Source organism: Tachysurus fulvidraco, chromosome 11, assembly GCF_022655615.1.
Source record: "Tachysurus fulvidraco isolate hzauxx_2018 chromosome 11, HZAU_PFXX_2.0, whole genome shotgun sequence".
NCBI classification, from domain to species: Eukaryota; Metazoa; Chordata; class Actinopteri; order Siluriformes; family Bagridae; genus Tachysurus; species Tachysurus fulvidraco.
This window is the reverse complement of record NC_062528.1, coordinates 12,046,110-12,067,528: the sequence shown is the minus strand read 5'-3', so window position 1 is coordinate 12,067,528 and position 21,419 is coordinate 12,046,110. Positions and strand designations below refer to the sequence as shown.

At 37.9% G+C, this 21,419-nt stretch overlaps 3 protein-coding genes across 4 annotated transcripts in view; 1 reads left to right on the top strand and 2 right to left on the bottom strand.

Annotated features, from left to right (window-relative positions):
- nf1a (neurofibromin 1a) overlaps positions 1-21,419 on the top strand; it is a 55,499-nt gene that overhangs the window by 22,852 nt on the left and 11,228 nt on the right. For both annotated transcript variants that reach the window (XM_027148141.2, XM_027148142.2), the window contains exons 35-44: positions 405-515; positions 15,584-16,016; positions 16,145-16,485; positions 16,852-17,054; positions 17,167-17,360; positions 17,466-17,606; positions 19,328-19,607; positions 19,807-20,021; positions 20,154-20,215; positions 20,338-20,479. In XM_027148141.2, coding sequence (XP_027003942.1) covers positions 405-515; positions 15,584-16,016; positions 16,145-16,485; positions 16,852-17,054; positions 17,167-17,360; positions 17,466-17,606; positions 19,328-19,607; positions 19,807-20,021; positions 20,154-20,215; positions 20,338-20,479 — 2,122 coding nt within the window. The remainder of the gene's footprint in view (positions 1-404; positions 516-15,583; positions 16,017-16,144; positions 16,486-16,851; positions 17,055-17,166; positions 17,361-17,465; positions 17,607-19,327; positions 19,608-19,806; positions 20,022-20,153; positions 20,216-20,337; positions 20,480-21,419) is intronic.
- omgb (oligodendrocyte myelin glycoprotein b) lies at positions 1,556-5,607 on the bottom strand. Its single transcript, XM_027148146.2, has 2 exons — positions 5,178-5,607; positions 1,556-3,946 (listed from the first exon to the last, which is right to left on the bottom strand). The coding sequence occupies exon 2, from the start codon at positions 3,936-3,938 to the stop codon at positions 2,781-2,783; it is 1,158 nt and encodes a 385-aa protein (XP_027003947.1). The 5' UTR covers positions 3,939-3,946; positions 5,178-5,607; the 3' UTR covers positions 1,556-2,780.
- LOC113643724 (protein EVI2B) lies at positions 9,285-13,558 on the bottom strand. The gene is made up of 2 exons (XM_027148144.2): positions 13,347-13,558; positions 9,285-11,839 (listed from the first exon to the last, which is right to left on the bottom strand). The coding sequence occupies exon 2, from the start codon at positions 11,807-11,809 to the stop codon at positions 9,890-9,892; it is 1,920 nt and encodes a 639-aa protein (XP_027003945.1). The 5' UTR covers positions 11,810-11,839; positions 13,347-13,558; the 3' UTR covers positions 9,285-9,889.

Below are 21,419 nucleotides of genomic sequence, written 5' to 3'. Positions count from 1 at the left end.
ACATATATTTTTCACATATTTTCATATTTTATATATTTTTTTATATACTTTATACTTTTTATTTATCTGCCTCCTTTTGGTTTTATTTTTATCCTTAATTCCGTTCCTTTTTATGCTTGAATACCGGACACGCACAAAAAGCATTTCACTGCATGTCGTACTCTGAATGTATGTGACAAATAAAATTTGATTTGTTACAATATTTTTGGGAATCAAAGGCAACACTTGGTAACACTGAGACTGATGTGCTTCATTTCTGTTAAATAGCATAGTAACTGTGGTACATGGAAAACAGGATACATCTAAGCTCATTCAGAGTGCTACTGTTACTGAAACCCAGCCATTAAATGCAACTGTCCAGTCAAAGTGTTGTCAAAAATGTTTTGTTTGTTTGTTTTTCTCAGGCACCAGGTCCATGAAAAAGAAGAATTCAAAGCTCTGAAGACACTAAATATCTTTTACCAGGCAGGAACATCTAAGAATGGCAACCCTGTCTTCTATTACATCGCTCGAAGGTAAGATATTGATGCTTGTTATACTGTTAATTCATCTCATAAAATGCTCACAAACCACACTATCAGACTTATGATAAAGCTGAATGTATTGTGCTTTTATTTCTATACTTGAAAAAAAAAACTATCCAGTGTAGACACATTACAAATAATATCCAGCGTAGACACATTTGCTCTCTGCCGTTATATAAACCTGACTAGCAGCAAAGCTAGGTTTGGGTAGCCCTTATTTCACCAGTCAGAGATTGAGAGGAAAATAAAGTGCTAAATACATGTAGATATTCACTTCTCATTCACATGTTGCTTAATTCTTGGTCTCAGTGCACTTCCTTGTGCAGTCAACCTTTAGTGCATAAAATCCTGTCAGAGCAACAAACTTATAAGTATTGCAGTTGATGACTTCTTAGCATATTTTAAACATTTGGATATTATGGGTTTTTTTTTGTTTTTGTTGTTTTTTTGTAAGAAAATGTATTAAGTGTAGGTATAATCTGTCTCCCTAAAACTTGACAATAGCACCTTTTATCCTCAGATTCAATACCAGCATTGTCTTAATTACTTTCAGATGTGTACAGTAAACATGTACTCAGCCTAGCAGAAGTGTGCTTTGCTGTGTTTCTCAAGCATGTTGTGTTACAGTGGTAGTAACAGGTCATCTCTGCAGTATTTACACACAGCTTTTTTTATCAAAGCAGCTATCATTCAAAGCTGAATCTCTTCCATTAAGAACAGATTTCACTATATTCACACTTTTTTATGGACATGTGAAATTATAACTTTATTAAACTCTCTAGTTTATGATTAAGCAGATGTATTTATTTTGAGTCTTAACATGTATCGTATGCATGTAAATAATATTACTGTTAAATCTAGCCTCTTTTTAAAGGATGAATGTGTTGACTATATTACTACCTGTTCTTGCTTGTAGAAAACCATTTTGTGCTTAAACTATAAAGTAAAACTATTTAAATAAAACACTACACTTAAGGTTTTTTTAAATAAATTTTTTTAATAAAAAGCTTGATTGTAGCTGAAGATTAATTTTATTTCTTTTTTTGTTGTGGAAGATTAGCATCTTTTAAGCAAGCGTTGCTCAGTTCTTACAGCATCATCACCTAGTGCTAAATGTTTTGTGATCTTTATGATGCTGTGGTGAGTTTGGAAAGCTCTCACCAGAGTGCCTTAATGTAGTAGAAGCACTAAGAGAAAATGTCTAGACAGCTTTAACTCAGTGAAGTTCCACCTAGTCGATGATTCAAAAACTGCTGAGACATATCAATCACGTCTGTTTAGAGATGAAGCAAGCACATCACATGCAGCAATCATTTATAATAACATCTGTTTGCATGATAGACTTTATTTTTCATTTGAGTAAAGTGTCTCTTGCTATATTTTTCTTGGTATGACGTGTAAAATACAATTTTATACTGTTTCTATGGACGAGCATAATACAGGAGAGATCTTTTTTCCACACTATGGTTTTAAGTCATTTGTATGCATTTCTATAAGTTTGCAAGATAACTATGCATGACACATAATGCCTAGAGAATTCTGATAAGTTTGTTTAAAGCAGACAGTGACTGTGTGGTGTCCAGGAAAACCCCTTCACCTATTTCCATTTAGACATTTTCTCCCATGCATAGATCTGAGAACTACAGCCTTTCCTTGAACTGTTGTTCTTTTGACTGAATCTCAACCACATTTTCACATCTGGTCACAATGGTCAAAAGGGGGATATGTAAAAATTACTTTCTCACTACACAGTGAGTTTTTTTTTTTGTTTGTTTTTTTTTACCTTTTGTGACATTTGGGGGTAACCAGTTAGTCAGTTTTTTCACTTTCATAAGGTTTTTGTTTTGTAAATGCTTTAAAAAAGTCTGACATTCAGTGTGTAAGAGGGAACTTTTTGAAGGATAGCCTAGGCAAGGCAAACATTTCCACTTAAGAATATTTCACCACAATTATGTTGATATAATCATGAATATTCTTATTTGTATCTAGCAGAAACCCCTGTTTTTGGCAATTCTTTTTTTTCCTCTTCCTCCTTAATTTTCAGTTGTTTGAAAGAATTCAGCCACAGCATGAAAAGGTTTTCCCCAGACAAACACACACATACCATAGACATTACCCATAGGGTCAGGAGCAATCAAACTGTGTAGTTAAAAGCCAAGAAGATAAGAACCTTTTGACCGTTCCTTACATCAATAAGTTTTACATCAAGACCAACTGCAGATTCTTGGCCAGGAATTATTCGAGCTTGATGCAAAATCAGAAGTTACTGAGGATGATTGCTGTGCCCAAAAGGTTTAATGCGACAGTATGGTGTTTGCAGGGATGGATTTGGATGCTTGTGCTGCGAGCTTTACCAGGCAATACCTTTTTGGTGCTCCGTGTACGGATTGGTGTGCTTGTCTGAGTTGAGAGACTGTACAGTGTGGACGTGAGAAGTCCCACACCCTTGGTCTTTGCCTGCTCAGATTCTCCAGAGGTATTTTCAGTACTCCAATTGTATGGAAAGTTGAGCGATGCTGATTTGGAGAGGTATCCCGAAGTGACCGCATGCACATGTGGTTGATCTCGTGTGTCAGCACCCAATGGCGTTTCAGTGTATGAAGCCGAGTGCCGGGTTCTGGCGGTGGACAGGTGGGCTTCCCCACACGTAGGCCTGATGTAGCAAGGGCAGCCCAGCACCTTTGCCGGGGTCTGTTGTACCCAGTTTAGTAGATGCGTGATATTTTCCTCATCCTCACAGGCCCAGGGGTTATCTCCAAGTGTAAGGAGTTGCAATGCTTCCAGCCGATTGAATACACCCTCACTCACTAAAGCAAAGCGATTAGCATGCAAATAAAACTGAGACAGTCTGGGAAGGCGGTCTAGTGAGCCAGGCAGTATCTGTAGCAGAAAGTTGTGGGACAGGTCCACCACTTCCAGATTGTTGGGCATGTTGGTTGGAACAGTCCAGAACTTGTTGTGGCTTAGGTTGAGTACTTGTAGACTGGGTAGTGTGTTGTTAATGAAAACCACACGTTCTAACTGATTGTTTGATAAGTCTAAGGACTGCAGGTTCCAGTGGAACGCAGTGTCATTTTTCTCAAGGTGACGAATGCGATTAGCCGATGCATGGATGTCCCACAGTGCTCGCGGCAGGCCAACCGGAAGGTGGTCGAGATGGTTGTGTGAGATATCCAGAGTTCTTAAGTGGGCGAAGTGGCTGAGAGCTCCATCTAGGTCTTGTAGCCGGTTGTGGGACAAGTTGAGGAAATTAATGTTGTGCTGCAGGCTGTTTGGTAGCAGTACGAGGCCTTGGCCAGAGCAGTCCACTACTCGATGTCCCCTGCCACAGGAACACCTCAGGGGACAGATAGCCAGCACAGACACTGCACATAGCATCAGGAGCAGCAAGCATGCCAGCATAGATGCAGACATTGTGTGAGCTGTAGTATAAAATAAAATAATTAAATTATCAGACATAAAAAAGCATGTAATAATAAATCAGGAATTAAATCATTTTATATTTTTGCATATAGTAAATTGCAGATTATTTATTTACAAGCTTGCTTTGGTTGAAGACTAAGAATAGATTGGAAAGCAAATGTATGTGTCTGGTTATTTGGACCTTTTGGTTTACAATAGTTTGTTACTGCCTAAATGGCTGTTTCATGTATATTCATGTTTAGTAGTTTAACACTGGAGTGTGGTGCACAGTAACGGTTTACTCCCTGTTCTGTTCTGATTAGTCCCTCTCTTAGGGTCTTACGGATACACAGGACTGACTGTATTATCTGGTTTAACCTTCTGTCCAACTTTCTGCCTAGTAGTAAAATTATGTAACCTGTAAAAACCTGTCCTTAGTCTTGCTGGGGTGGTATTTCTTTTACAAGTAGAGCAGGTGGAACCCACTCCTTTATAAGTGACGTATGTTGTTCCTTTATAGAGAGAATGTATAATGGCGTGTATTAGAACTGACTCGCAATCATGGATGTGCAATTATTGTATTACATTAGTAGCCCTGAGAAACCTCTAGTGTCCTTATTTAGCACTTGATTGAATCAGTAATTTAATGAAGGTTTATACACTGCTGTGTTATATAAATTGCTTATTGATATTGCTGGAAGCCAGCCTCATGTTATTATAGAGCACAGCTAGAGAAATATCAAGTATATTCCTATAAGGTCCTTCTGGGGTGTTTGAGTAGGCTGTTTCTGCTGTTTGGCACAGTGAGCAGTATGTGAACAGAGCACCTCAGTGCTCTCTTCAGCTCAGTCACTGGCTTGAGTTTGAGTTCCTGCCAGAAGCTACTCTCCCTTGCTGCTGTTTCTGCTGCAGTGAGCAGTTAGCATTTAGCCCGGTTACCAGCATCTCTCCCTCTTGTCCTTTTTCTTGTTAGCTGCCATCTAGGGACAGTGAAAATTTACAGTCCAGATCACACTATGTACCCGTCTAGCATTCTAGATGTTTCTTAACTTCTCTAGACATTCTGGCTGATCATTAATGGCAAAGTGCAAATACATTACTGTTTGTATTTGAGTTTTTGCAGGAAGATAAGTTAATTTAAGCAAATAGTAAAAAAGCAAGACCTTATTTGTATATAGCCTAGAAATATTTAAAGCCCTGTGTTTTGCTTATGTCAACCATGAATTTATTAAATATTAAAAAATGCCTTACCGTTTTCTTTCCATCAATGTTCCATCATTTCTCTTCCTTTCTTTTCCACACTCCAGCCTCTTCTTTCTAGCGCTACTCTAATCTAGAGCAGCAGAGGATAATTTCAGTCACTGTCTTTCTTTTTTTTTCTGCTACTCTGCATGGCAGGTTAGTCCTTTATCACCCACATTCTGTCAAATTTAATCTCTTACTCTTCTGCACTCTCTATATTACCCCCTCCATCAGGCTCATTTCTTCTCCTCCCCTTTTCCCTTCTCAGCTGCACTAAGCATTAATGAGTTAAAAGGTGGTTCTCCTCTCTCGCCCGTGTCCGTGGCCGGGCTCCCCTCCTGGCATGGTAGGGCTGTGGTGGTGAGCAAGCCTCTGATGGCTCAAACCCCAAATGCTGCAAGCTGCTCATCCCAGCAGCACCCGAGCTCTTTGAAAGTGGTGAAATGAGGAGTGAGCAGGAGGAGGGAGGTGGAAAAGACAGTGGAGAAATGCAGCATAGAGACAGCCCCAGCTGCTGCTGACAAGGTTTGGGGGTGGGGTGTGGAGGGTGTAGGGGGAGATGTGAGTGCTGACTCCAAACCTTTTATAATCACAACCAGGGTACTCCATGAAATCAGCTCTCTTCGTCTCTCTCCACACGCACAGACATCTTTCTTCAGTATAAACAAGTGTACTGTGTTTTTATACACAGCGCAACATACCAATACACTAACCTTGACTGCACTGCAGTGGCACTGTTTAGTGTGAATGACTAACTTTATGAAACATCATGCAACCTGGTGGGTTTGTTTGTTTGTTTAGGCTGATGACATTGTACAGTCTAGCACTTACAGCAGCAGGTGCCAACTGTGTGCATGTTATGGAGGCCATGTAATGTTTCTTTCTGGTAATCATGGCACATTTTTTACATTTATTTCCGGAAAATCTTGTTCCTGTTTTGCTTTTTTAATACATTAATTCAAGCACCCTTTAATAGAAGTGGTTTTTGGCGTTCCCTCACATTTTGGAAACTGACAGTAAAATATCTACTCTGAGAAACAACAGCTGCCTCTGTGGGCTCCTTGGATCTATAGCTGGGAGGAAAAAATAATGTGCCTTGGCCTTACATCCCTGGGGTGCATGTTCTCCCTGTATCCATGTAGTGTTTCTCTGGGTTTTGTAGCTTTTTTTTAATACTGTTCAAAAACAGGTAGGTGGGTTAGCTATATTATATCTGCTCTTGGGTGTGAACGAGTGTGTGAAATGTGTATTTGCATCGTTTGCTGCTGTGTGTGAGTTTCCCACTTAGTCTCACTTTCTTCCACTTTGTGTCCAGTAATGATGGTCCACAATATGTATTTCATTCCATTTAGGACAGGGAGACAGCTATCTGTCTCTTATTCTGTTATTTTTGTTAAAGAGCTTCCTCTCTTGACTTAAGACATCTTAGTCTTGGCTTGCCCATGTTTTGTGATGTGTTTTGGAAAGACTACTTAGTCTTTTTCCTGATAAAAGGATGGATCTGCACAACAGTTTTGCATTTGTAGAGACAGTGCAGTATATTTACAGTGGTGTGAAAAAGTGCTGGTCCCCCTTCCTGATTTTTTTTTCTCTAATTTATTTATTTTTTGCATGTTTTTCACACTAATGTTTCAGATCATCAGATAAATTTAAATATTAGTCAAAGATAACAAGTAAACACAACATGCAGTTTTTAATTTAAGGTTTTTATTATTAAGGGAAAACAAAATCCAAACCCACATGGCCCTGTGTGAAAGTGTTTATCACACCTGAGTTCAATTTCTCCAGCCACACTCAGGCCAGTTTACTGTCACACCAGTTAGCAATCAAGAAGTCACTTAAATAAGACCTGACTGACAAAGTGAATTAGACCAAAAGATCCTCAAAAGCTACACATCATGCCAAGGGCCAAAGAAATTCAGGATCAAATGAGAGAAAGTAATTGAGATCTATTTCCAGTCTGGAAAAGGTTATAAAGCCTTTTTACACCTGGTCACTTCATGTGTTTTGTCTGATCCAATAGCTATCTGATTTGTTTAAACTGTTCCATTTACATTAGGCCACATAAATGCATCTTGGCGAATCGGATATCAATCCAATCTTTTTACTATTTGACATCATTTCTGGGATAATTGAAATGGAACAAGCTTTGGTGTATGCGGTTGCTCCAAAAAAGAGCACTTACTGTTTGCTGTAATTTCTGCTGGTGGCAGCAGTGCATTTTAAGACCCAACGAGGCACCTGGGTGAAAGATCGGAGCCAGCGCTGGTGGGAAAACGTATTTGTTTCTGGCACGATGCACGACTCGCGAGTCACCTGCGAGTGACGTTATTCCATTTGGGAGGAGTATAGAGCTGACGTATGTGGCTTGAACAACCACTTGCATTTACACCTGTCCAGTTTGATCTGAAATGCATCCCAGACCACCTCCTGAAGTGGTTTGACTGATCGGATTTATATCCGTCTTGAAACCATTTCGTGGGCATTTGCACATTAAAATATGGAGGTGGTAGTCTGATAGTCTGGGGTTCTTTTGCTGCTTCGGGGACCTGGAAGACTTGCTGTGATAAATGGAACCATGAATTCTGCTGTCTACCAAAAATCCTGTTCGTGACCTCAAGCTGAAGCAAACTTGGTTTCTGCAGCAGGATAATGATCCAAAAAGCAAAATGAAGACTTTGGAGTGGCCTAGTCAAAGTCTTGACCTGAATCCTATTGAAATGCTGTGGCAAAAGCTTAAAATGTGGCTCATGCTTGAAAACCCTCCAATGTGGGATAATTACAACAATTCTGCAAAGATAAGTGGACCAAATTTCCTCCACAGTGCTGTAACAGACTCATTGAAAGTTATCGCAAACTCTTGTTTGCTGTTCTTGCTGCTAAGCTCCCAATCTGTTATTAGGTTTAGGGGGTAAGCACTTTTTCACACCAGGCCATGTAGGTTTGGATTTTGTTTTTCCTTAACAATAAAAACCTTCAAATTGTGGTTACTTGTTATCTTTGACTAATATTTAAATCTGTTTTTTTTTTTTTTGATGAACATCAAAGTGTAACAAACATGCAAAAAAAAAAAATAAAAGGTCAGAAGGGGGCAAACACGTGCCTCATGGTAACATCTGACCCTGAGATCAGAATTCACTGCTGCGCTAACATGCCTTTTTAAGATTAGCATGAAGTGAGTTGTAGTGTTCTGCATTTGATTACATCAACATAGATTATGTCTCTGTGAATTTTTGCTTTTGAAGTATTTTTGGTCAGTGCTTCATATTTATTAGAGTAGTTTGTATGTAAAGTATATTATAAAGTGTGTTATAAAGGTCTGTGCTTAATTCATGCATGAACAATAAAATAATCTTTATTTGAAAGATTTCTCTGATGCATCGGATAGTTTTGTTAGTGCAGTGTTGACCACCAATAATGTGGTGGTCATACAAATGAAGCAAAATTAAGATAGAGCTGAGAAATGTAAAGATTAATTTTATAAGAAAGTACATAGTAGGCTCAGCATTATTGACAAGCGTTCATACTGATCTTTATTTATGAAAGTCTGCATATTTTAGTATATATAATCACAATTTGAGAAGATATGACATCAGCTCCTTTTTAGTACTTGCAAGAAACTCCATTTCAGTACAGCCTTACCTCAACAGTACATTCTCACAGCTTCTGAATGTTTTCCCGTTTTGTGAAAAGTGAAGAAACAGTATGTGTTCAAATAACAGTGGACAAAATAGCAGCATATGTTACATCTTGCGAAGCAACTTAAACTAGCTTTGTGAATATTAAACAAATTTGTAACAGGTGGCTACCAGATATTTACAGTAACATGATGGAAGAACACTTTTTTAATAGTTTTTTAGTTATAGAAAGTTGTTTACTGTATTAGCTTATATATATATATATATATATATATATATATATATATATGTATGTATGTATGTATGTATGTGTATGTATGTATATGTATATGTATGTATGTATGTATGTATATATATATATATATATATATATATGTATGTATGTATGTATGTATGTATATGTATGTATATGTATATGTATATATATATGTATATATATATGTATATATGTCACCTGTCTCAACAATAAATGCTTTTGTACAATGAGCAAAACAAGTGTCATTTTAGGTTAGATTGTCCTTTACATAGCAAGAAAGAAATAAACTTTATCACATATACAAGCACAGGGCATTTAAATACTTTTCATTGCATATCCTTTCTTGACAGTATTGGAACTCAGCATACTGCTCAGGATACCAAATGTTGACCCACCACAGGCTAGCAAGTGCAAACATGCAAACATTTTATAAGATTAAATTCAGGAACTGTTCAATAGATCATTTAAAGGAGGAAAAAAAATGACATGTTGATTTTGTGTTTAAAAATGGTCTTAACATTGCTGTAAGTGGCTAGCTGAAGCTGCAGCTAAAATCAGAATGAGTTTGGAGCAAGTCACATTCTAAACAGTCAAATTCTCTCATGCAGTTTGAAAGGAAGTGTTTGTGCTCCAGTCTTATTTATTAAATGTGACCACAAATCTCACACTTTTATATTTCCGGGGTTCACATTTGATCTACGAAAATTAAAAAATTAACTTCACTGAAACCAGTAGATTTGCCATAAAGAGACCCCCTTCTTTTTTTGGGGTATTAATTGAGCAAGCTGCTTCATTTTAAAAGGCATTTTTACAAAATGCTTGCCATTTTAAGATGGTAGTGGTGGTGGAGAAGGGATGTGTATAGCATCTGATGGTAATGCGGATTCAATATTCTTGTCTAGAGAACCGTTAAGATCCACGTCTTCAAATGATGTTGGAGTGATGCTTTTTTTCTCTGCAGGTGTAGACGGAACGATCTCATCATCAGGTTTAGGTGCTGTCTGGATATTCTCCTTGTTTTCAGGAGCTGGAGGAATGCTTACAAACTTGGGAATGTTGGAGTCTGAAGAGATTTCAGTAGGAGAATTGTTTGCGCCTTGTGTCCGAGTTTGGTTTGGTGTTGCTTTTTCATTTAGTGATTGGACATTTTGTTGTCCAAACGTACTGCTTACTTGAATGTCCTCAAGGGGGACCTCCTCATCCGTCGGGCTTAACATGGAGAATCGCTTGGAAAGCCGTTGGGGAAGGAAAGAGTTGAGGGAAATTCTTTTGGACTCCCGGCTGTGGAATGATCCATCCTCATTGATGTTTGGTAGGTTATCACCATCTATGAATGGCGAAGGTCCAGCCCAGTCAGTGTTCTCCAGCTTCTTTTTCTTCATTTGACGATTTCTTAACAAAACGACCACAAATGCTATAAACATAACAAACAGGATACTACCGATCAAGGAGGCTACTATGAATCCTGGGTGATTTTTATTATTTTGATCGTCTTTGATGGAGAGGTTTGGTTTAATACTTTTGGTGTTCTCCATTTGAATTGTGGTGGTGATTTCACTAATAGGCTTGGGGTAGTGTGTTCTCTCACTAATCTTGCCATTTGTGGTGATTTCATATGTTGCATTTGTAACCAGGGTATCAGTAGTATCCCATGTAGAAACCTCTGTGTTAACAGTTGGTCCAAGATCAGTGGAAAAACCAGTGGTAGTCGATGTGTTGAGGGGGTAGGTGGATGTGTCATTTCTTTCTTGATTGCTAATGTTCAAAATTCCATTTGAGACAGTGATATTTAGCGCTGTAGTTTGAGTAATTTCTTTTTCTAGGTGATGTGAAGACCATTCTTTAGTCAGTGTTTCTGTAGTTGTGATAACCTCTGGAGGTTTCTGGAAAGGAGTAGACTTATCAGTCTGTGGTGTGAAGGATTCTTTGTCTGAAGATCTAGTAGTTCTGTTTCCTTGAGTGTATCTATCAAGACCTTTATTGGTGGATTTCAAATTATCGTCTTTGGTTTGAAATTGTTTGTCCCTGGTGGTAATGACCTCTTTCGAAATATCCGGTGGCTGTGTTGTAATTGTCTTTTTTTGAGTAAGTTCTTCCAAGAAAGGTAAGGAGGACAGATTTAAAGAGGATCTACTTTCTTCTGTAGAATTAGTCATTGCAGGAGTTTCTTGGTGTACTGAAGTTTGTGGGGGTGATTTTGAAGCTAAGACACTTTTTTTTTCTTCAGTGGTGTACTCCTCACTGCCCCTTGTTGTGTGTTCATGATCTTTGGAGGTACCTTTATGCAAACTAGTACTCTTTGGTTTGTGAGTAGTTTCACCATTTGGTTTTAATGTAAGTTCCATGCTTTTTGGAGAGAAATTGGTTGGTTCCCAATCACTTTTGTTTTTGTGATCTGTAGAGATACCTTCTTTCAGCATGGTGCTGTTGGTTATTTCATTATTTGGTTTCGAAGAATGTATGTTTGTTGGAGAGGAAATGGTTGGTTCCCCATCACTTTTGTTTGTTTTGTGATCTGTAGAGATATCTTCTTGAAGCATGGTGCTGTTGGTTATTTCATTATTTGGTTTCAAAGAACGCATGTTTGTTGGAGAGAAATTGGTCGGTTCCCCATCACTTTTGGTTGTTTGATGATCTTTAAAAGCAACTGTATGCTGCCAGGTGCTTCTTGGCCTGAGGGTTGTCTCACCAGTTAGTTTCCATGGAAGTACCAGAAATAGTGCACATGTAGTGAGAATGGATTTCATGGTGTCCTCTTCATAGACGATGCCTATAAGCTACCAGAAAAGGTTTATCAAAATCAGTAATAATCTAATGGTACCCTTACCCTATTAAATTTAATTGCATTTAGAATCAACTAGAACCACTATTTGAATAATTAATACCATTATTAGCATAAACATAGAAGTTTGTTTTATCGTAGATGTTCTCTAAAACCAGTTGTAGCCACAAGACATGAAGATCAGTGTTCACTGGCCATGTCACATACACCTGGATACATAAATGTATAGAGTCTTGGCTATTGTAAATTATGATTAGAAAAATTAGGACTTTCATTGAGAGGGTTTGATGTGAAATCATTGGCTATGCAGGTATGTGTGATTTTATGTTCTGAAGAAACAGATCAGCTTCGATCACTCGATATTTGCAAAATTATTATACCAATTGACGTTAACAAAGTTTACGCTTTTCCGTGATTTAAGAAAGAAAACATGGAGCAGTTATGGATAAGTGTACTAGTGTCTGGTAAGTGTCTGGTAAATTGTAATAGTCTATAATATTTAGGTGAGTAAATTAACTAAACTCACCATTTAAATTCATCTTTAAGTTTCTTTTGGAGAGTTTTTGCAGTTCAAAGCAAACTGGGACAAATTTAGCTCATTGCTTTATGAAGAGGCAGTGTGGACAGGACAGTTGCAAGAGCTGTAACATGATTGTGACATTTTTCCTTGCAAAATTGACAAAATATATCTACTTGTATCTTTTGAATGCTTGAATCTGATTTGTCAGTCTGTGTGCGTTATTTTTGTATACCAGCATGACTCAGACGGTATTAAGCAATTCGAATGCAAAGGTTAATGCACTTAAATGGGCTTCTTCTAATACCTTAGCATTTCTATAGTAACAGCTCAGACTTGTACAGCGGACGATGCACATAATCTAAACTAATAATAAATAAACATATTTAAAAAAACGACTAATGAAGTATTAACAATCACTAACATTGACATATTTCAGGAGACGTTTATTCAATGAGTCTGTTGTAAGTGCTTTTATAAGTTACTAAATGCACCATTTAATCATTAGCAAATGGCTCTGGTGAAATAAAATGCTCAAGAATTGCAGTTAGCTTTGTTTTACAAAATAACCTAGGCATAATGTGATCCCATAGACATCCATGACCAGTAAATGTGACTGATAAATATTTTTAACATTGTAAATTTTAAACCAAGGAAATGCTGTTCTTTACTGTGTGTTAAGCAGATGGCCCAAACCTTTGTAACTAACAAAATACATGAAAACAATATTTTACTTTTGTTAGTGAGCAATTTAGACATTACCGTAGAGTGCATTAAGGTTTTGTATTTCTCTGTGACTGTTATATACATGAGAACATTGCTGTCCTGAAAATAATTTATATTAACTAAGCACATACTGCTTAAAGAGATCAATATGAAATCACATTATGTAGCTAAACACCCAACCTACCAGACAAATAATTGACAAAATTCAGTGGCAACTTTGTCATAGTTCTAATACACAAATATATCATCAGGTACTTACCAGGTTAACGTATAGTTCACTAATAAAGTGTAGATGATGCTCTCAGCAAAGGATTTGTTCATAAAACCTGGAGAACAGTTGTTGTCTAGATGTTCATTAGATTACACTATGTACATTTTTTGCTACTCCAGAGCACTTCTTTTTAAGTCTTGGTAAAAACCTGACAGCTTGAAGTTTGCTGAATGCGGAACTTGCACATATTTCTCTCACAGGAAACGAGAGCTGTGAAGTCAATGCCTTTTTCTCTTTTTTACTCTGACTAAACTGTCGCTGTTCTGCAATTATTTAAAAAAAAATTTAATCCAGTTGAAGATTAATACAGAGATTGGCCTAGCAAGTCAAAATGTATTTAGGTTTGTATTGTATTTATTAACATACTTTTTATTAAAAACATACTGTTTTGAGAATAGTTTTCTTTAATAGTTTTCTTGTGACTCATTTCGAAAATATATAAAGGGAAAAAATCAATACAGAAATCAATACAGCCCGCACACATTTTTTTTAATTAGCAGTTTATTTTTTGCCACAGTTACATAAACAATTAAATTAAACATTAAATAAACATAAACAGCAGTTTCTAAAACCAGAATGTCCAGAACTATGTTACCTTCTGAGCTTAAACAAATAGTATTATTAGCTTAGTAAATCCACAGATATTATGTAAAAACTGTGTTTGTGGAATTTTAAATACTTTAAAATTATTTTAATTGTATTATTTTCATAATTCCATCCATTAAAACCTCTTATGTAACACACACAAATGGTAGGTTCAAGCCTTTGAAAATAAATGAAATGATGCAAGTGAGAATAGAGAACAGGTGGGAAAAAGTGTATATGGGTATGGTTGCATTTTTAAGATGCTGTCTTTAGGTTAGCATTAATCACTAAAGGAGAAGACATTTCTAAGCTCACACCACCAAAGGCATGTCCTCCAGTTCCTTAGTGGGATCTAGGCAGGAATCTTTGGATGTGGAGCTCTGCATGGTGACCAAAACATTTTTCTCACCCTTGATTTTGGTTTTGCTTTGATGCAACATAGCCCCCTCTTCTTCTTCTTCTTCTTCTTCTTCTCTATATGGCGTAGCTGCGTCATCTGCATCGGCCTGAACTTCCTCAAGCAGGAGGTTGGTCTCACATGGTCCTACAATGCCTTCCTCTGCTCGTTCAGCGTTCCAGTGACCTGATCTTATCACAACCGCATTACTGCGGTGTAGGCCTCGGGCCTGGCACTGACGCTTTAATGTGAAGACCTTATATGCCAGCACCAAGACAGATATTATTAGGGCAAGTATGAGACTCCCAGTTGCTAGAACAACTAGGAATGCTAGCTGGGGGTCAATGAAGCACTCCTCTGAACCTCCTGCAGGGAACACGCTAGCTCCAACTTCTGTCTGGTTCGGGAAGCCATCAGTGAAGAAGGTGATCTTGGGAAATGGTGAACTTTCCATACCAGCTTAGAAAAGGAAAAACTTTTATTGAAAATTTTCTGTTTGAAATACATGGCTGGTAAATTGTATAAACATTTCATTGTTCACTTTATTTCACTTCAGCCATAAATGCTGTCTTTATTTAGTTTGTTTATAGCGTTCTTGAATCTTGCTTCTTGGTTGTTCACCATCAGTAGATAAAGCTATTATTAGATCAAATCTTTTCTTCAGTGTTGTATTTAAAGGTCAAGCTACAGTATGCCTGATTGCCTTAAATATTATTTTATCACACTGTGAATAAAAAAAAATCTGTGTTCTGTAGCCCACATTTAACATAATCATGAAAAGCAAATACAAATGTTGAGATATTGAGCACTTACCTATGTAAAGCTGACAGATGAACAGATGAGTCTAGCCGGTGTTGAAAGTTGCAAATACACTCACTTCCTGTGCTCGTCTAGTGGAGTTATTTAGAGGAATCTTTGAATTTAGAAGTCCTAGAGCTATGAGAGAAAGCAGAACATAGGTGATAAACCACAAAATTTAATTTGGTCAGACAATTGAAATCTTATGTTGGCTTTTTGTTGTTATTTCATTAGATTTTTATCATTTGAAAGACATTCGTGAGCATTTGGGCAGAGTACATAAATCCAGTTTGAGTAAAAACACATTTGTGGATTGTTATTTATGCTGGATCCACCAAGAGAGTTTTTGGATCAGAATGTGGTGAATTTATCTTTTTAATAGAACAAGTGAATTTATTTTAAAACATGAGCCATTACCATTATTTTTTCTATTACTCACATTTAGGTTCAAAACTGGGCAGATCAACGGTGACCTTCTAATCTACCATGTACTACTCACACTCAAACCATACTACGCTAAACACTACGAGATTGTTGTGGACCTCACGCATGTTGGCCCGAGCAACCGCTTCAAGACTGACTTCCTCTCCAAGTGGTTTGTTGTGTTTCCAAACTTTGCATATGAGAATGTGGCTGCCGTCTTCATCTATAACTGCAACACCTGGGTGCGGGAATACACCAAATACCATGAACGACTGCTGACTGGTCTAAAAGGAAGTAAGAAGCTGCTGTTTATTGACTCGCCTGCACGTCTTGCTGAATACGTGGAACCTGACCAGCAGAAGCTTCCTGCTTCAACCCTGGCCCTAGAGGAGGACCTCAAAGTTTTCCATAATGCACTTAAGCTTGCTCACAAAGATACAAAAGTGTCCATTAAGGTATTTTGGCAGAGAAATCTCCACTAAAGAAATTGACCAAATGCTTCTTGTTATAAAGTAACACTGATTTAGTGGGATGTCCCTGTATTAAAGATCTCCTTTCACCTTTTTTTTTTTTTAAACCTCAGGTTGGCTCCACAGCTGTACAAGTGACCTCAGCTGAGCGCACCCGTGTTCTGGGCCAGTCAGTTTTCCTCAATGACATCTACTATGCCTCCGAGATTGAAGAGATCTGCCTTGTTGATGAAAACCAATTCACACTGACTATCGCCAACCAAGGCACACCCCTCACTTTTATGCACCAGGAATGTGATGCCATAGTGCAGTCTATCATCCATATCCGTACACGCTGGGAGCTCTCTCAACCAGACTCTATCCCACAGCACACCAAAATCAGGCCTAAAGATGTGCCTGGAACCCTACTCAACATTGCCCTCCTCAACTTGGGCAGTTCTGACCCCAGCCTGAGGTAAAATGTGCTAAAAATGTGGTCACTTTCCATTTTTATAGTCAAGTTTATATGGGTAAAATGTTGCGTCTCAGTTCTTAGAGTAACAGTGCTTTGTTGCTCTGTGCTGATTAGAAATGCAAATGTGGGTGTTGTGTGTCTTTTAGTTCAGCTGGTAGTCACTTGACCTTGCGATTATCTAGACAATAAAAATTAACCACTTGTACATATTGTACATCAATTACTTTGAGATGTAGTTAGAAATGGTTAGTCCTATATCTTTCTTGTCTTAGAGAATCCATAAAGAATCCCATGATGGACAGTGGTCTAACCATGAGATCTACAGTATGTTATGGCTATGTGACCTTATTTTTCTGCCATCCACAGGTCAGCAGCCTACAACCTTCTGTGTGCCTTAACATGTACCTTCAACCTCAAAATTGAAGGGCAACTCCTGGAAACATCTGGTTTATGCATCCCAGCCAACAACACGCTTTTTATTGTGTCCATCAGTAAGACGTTAGCAGCCAATGAACCCCACCTTACCCTGGAGTTTCTGGAAGAATGCATCAGTGGTTTCAGCAAGTCAAGTCAGTGCCACAGAAACGCTCGACATATCTGTACATTTATAACCGATTAAGCACATCATATTTAGTTAATTAGTTAACTAATCTTCCTTTCCTGTGTCTGCTGGTTTTACAGGTATTGAACTGAAGCATCTGTGTCTGGAATACATGACTCCTTGGTTGCGCAACCTGGTGCGCTTCTGTAAGCACAATGATGATGCCAAGCGGCAACGTGTAACTGCCATTCTGGACAAGCTCATCACCATGACCATAAATGAGAAGCAGATGTATCCATCAATTCAGGCTAAGATCTGGGGCAGCCTTGGCCAGGTAGGTTTGCCCTTGTGCATAGACACGGACTTCAGCCACAGACCAGTTCTACAAAATAGAAGCTCTAAACCAAAAGCTTTTTGGTTTGTTTGGTTTTGTTTATAGATATCAGACCTGCTAGATGTGGTGTTGGATAGCTTCATAAAAACGAGTGCTACTGGGGGCCTGGGATCAATCAAAGCTGAAGTAATGGCCGACACAGCTGTGGCTTTGGCATCTGGAAATGTAAAATTAGTTTCAAGCAAGGTAAGCGTTCATTGCCTGTTTTATAATTAATATTAATTCTAGATCCTCATAGGTTGGATTAAGTGCTAGTAAATGTTTTTGTCCAATAGTGTGTCTTAAGCTAGAATGAACATAAATACAAAGAACCAGTGATTAATGACTATTTTCTTATAGCAGCACATTCCAGATTTTTCTGGCACCAATTTTTGAGGAGACACAAGAAAGCACAAATTACCCTGTCGAGAAAGCACTGACACTGGCGACTCCTTCACTAGTTGTTTATTTTAGCCATGTTAAATATGTTTATCTGTTTATTATTAGCTTTAGCTTATGTGGAGCATCCTCCACTCTGTCAGTATAGAAACAATAATATATTAGATGTAGAACATCAACAACCCTGTGGCTTGAATTAGCCATCACTAATCAACAAATTATCATTCCGATTCAAGATTTCACCAGCAGCGGGGTATGAAACATGAATATGCTGTTAGTCTCTTGTTAGTCATGTACTGTTTTGGGTCATTGGCTTTGATTGCTAATAGCCATTATTAATTATATCCAATATATAACTATATTTTCCAGTGCTCTTCATTCTATTTTAGCAACATTGCTAATCTTAATTCTGCTAAATGCACATTAGGTTATGTATCTCAGGCATTTAATAAACCGACACATCCTAATTATGAATCTTGTTTACATTAAGAGCCCCTTTTGTAAATATGACTAAACAGTTTCATAATTCACAAGAATTATACATTTTATCATAGCAGCACCCTACAGATCTCCTCCAAAAGAGTGGATGGGTTAGTTTTAAGGTTCCTGACCTGTGGTGCACTAAAAACATTTTCACTTGTATTGTCTGAGCGAGCTTGCTCCAATACTCCATTATCTTGAGGTATCCTTCACAAATGTCTATCCGTGATTCATAGATGCACTTTCTTTCACGCACAATAGTAAGTTAGCAAGACACACTGTTCCATTATATGAACAACTGTTAGCTATAAAAGTGAATGGACATCATTGTTAGGCAACATGGCACAAAGCTGCTCTTCTGATTTAAATTCCACTAACCTCAAGAGTCTCTGGCATTGTGGTCCTTGAACGAAGTGGAAGAAGCATTAGGATCTGTCTTCGTGTTTACTTATTTCCATTTGTCATGGCTATATTTTTAAGCTCATAGCTGCACTGAGAGGGTGCTGAGCACTGTTTGGCTAGCATGTGCCAGCCACTGCTGATGTCACTACATGCCTGTTTGGGAGTACAAGGGCAGGCTTTGTCCAGTCATTGCATCTGCCTTCTCTTTGCCTTACACAATATCAGACTTGGAGGTCAAAGACAGACCCAAACATGACCTTATTGAGGAGGTCATAAGCCTCTGGAGTGTAAGGTTTAGGTACATGACAGATGCGGTCAAAAATAACATTATTTTTTTTTGTTTGTTTGTTTAATTGGTATTCAAACATGCTAGTTTGGATGATTTCAAAAGGACTCTCGCTTAAATATTACAGTGAAACAAGTGGTTGATATTTGTTTTAAATATTAGCATTTTAATCTTAAGCTGATTTAAGATGGTCAGTAATTTAACTTATCAGATCTTATCAGATTGTCACTTATTAGAAGATCTAAATAAAATCTTAGTTAAAATGAGACTATAGAACAGATAAAGTATAATGCAGTGCAAAAAAAAAATAATTATTTGCCAGGCTTATTTTTTTTTTTTTTTCTTCTTCTCTGCTCTAAAGGTGATTGGGCGAATGTGCAAGATAATTGACAAGACGTGTCTATCACCCACACCTACTCTGGAGCAGCACCTAATGTGGGACGATATTGCCATCCTGGCACGCTACATGCTCATGCTCTCCTTTAATAACTCTTTGGATGTAGCAGCTCACTTGCCTTACCTCTTTCATGTGGTCACTCTGCTGGTGGCTACAGGACCCCTGTCCCTCAGAGCCTCCACTCATGGCCTGGTCATCAACATCATTCACTCGCTGTGTACCTGCTCCCAGCTCAACTTCAGTGGTGAGAACACACCCACACATGTCACAATTTTAGTCTGATTCCTGAACCTTGTATAAATGCTTTGTTTTTGAGATCTTATTTTCCTAAAAAGAGCATTTTCACTACAGTCCCCTTGAAGTCCCCTTTACCTGGGGGCCTGTATATTCCCTACAATGTCACCTCTGTCATCGTATCATAATTCTCCTTGTGTCCTCTGCAGAGGAGACTAAACAGGTGCTGCGACTGAGCCTCACTGAATTCTCCTTGCCCAAGTTCTACCTGCTGTTTGGCATCAGTAAGGTCAAATCAGCGGCAGTCATAGCTTTCCGCTCCAGCTACAGAGATCGCTCGTTCTCTCCAGGCTCTTATGAGAGAGAGACCTTTGCCCTGTCCTCTCTAGAGACAGTCACCGAAGCCCTCCTAGAAATTATGGAGGTATGTCTGAGTGTTCCTTAAGCTCTTTCCTGTTCTTAGTAATGTTTTTCTTCTATACCCTGTTTGCCACAATGAAAACATGATTGATGGTACATTTTTGTTAAATGCTGAACTTATCTTTGTCTTTCTTAGGCTTGTATGAGGGACATTCCTGGATGCAAATGGTTAGACCAGTGGACAGAGTTAGCTCAAAAGTGTGTGAATAAAAAATATATATTTAATTAATACTGTAATGGTTACTTTTTTTTTTTTCATTTCTTTCTCATGGAATGGTATGTGAGCTCATTGATTGATTGTGTTATTTGTCTTTGGCTAGATTTGCTTTCCAGTATAACCCGTCTCTACAGCCACGGGCGCTAGTGGTGTTTGGCTGCATCAGTAAACGTGTAACACACGGTCAGATCAAACAGATCATCCGGATACTTAGCAAGGCCAGTCCCCTGCTCAGCATTGACCGGGTGAGTGCTTCACACAGCCTTAGTTCCATCTACTGTTTAACTCTTTACCTATATAATCTAAAACTGGGTCAAATGTCTATATGGTCTTCACACTTAAAGGAAATTCCACCCTGAAACCACTTAGTCTTTATAGTCTACAAGTGATCTCCAGTTGGGCAAAATAAGTTGGAGCATTTTCTACTGAAATGCTGAGATGGCCCAAGTCTAAACATTTTGTTTCGTTTCTCTTTCTTAAATTGCATTCATTGTTGTTTGATTATCTGCCAGTTGTTGTGCATTTAGCATTTAGCTCTTGCTTCTCCTCTACATAGAGAGAGCACTGCAGCAGGGTTTTTGTCCTTTAGTCTATTCGGCCTCTTCGTGTCTGTTCTGTACAATCTGCTCAAACAGGTTCCAGAGAGGTTCAGGTTCCAAAGCGGTCATGTAAAACATCAGACTACATATTTATAATAATATACACAATATCAGCACATGGCCACTAAAACCAATAAATTAGTACTAGAATCACTAAGCACATCAGTATAAATATATATTTACAACTAGATGTTTTTCTTTAAGGACTTATTATGTGTAAGATAATAGTAATACTAGTAATAATAAGATACTAATGGATGTTTTAAAAAGATTTATAACCGCAGTAGTGTGAAATCATTCCTTTCTATTTGTAACTAGTTTTAATTACTGTAGTGTTAGTAACTAGGATAAATAAGAGGAATTTATTCATTCTTGCATCAAAACTATTTTTATTTTACTTGTACAATACATTAGATAACATTGTCTGCATATTGCTGAGTCACTTGCTCTTTTTTTTTTTTTTTTTTTTTTAGCTAAAATCGCACTTAAATAACGGCCGCTCTCTAGCTCAATCTCTGCTCTACAACTTGTTTTCCTTTCTTGGGAGAGTTTAAAGAGGCTGTTTGTTTCTCTGTGAGTGTCAGAT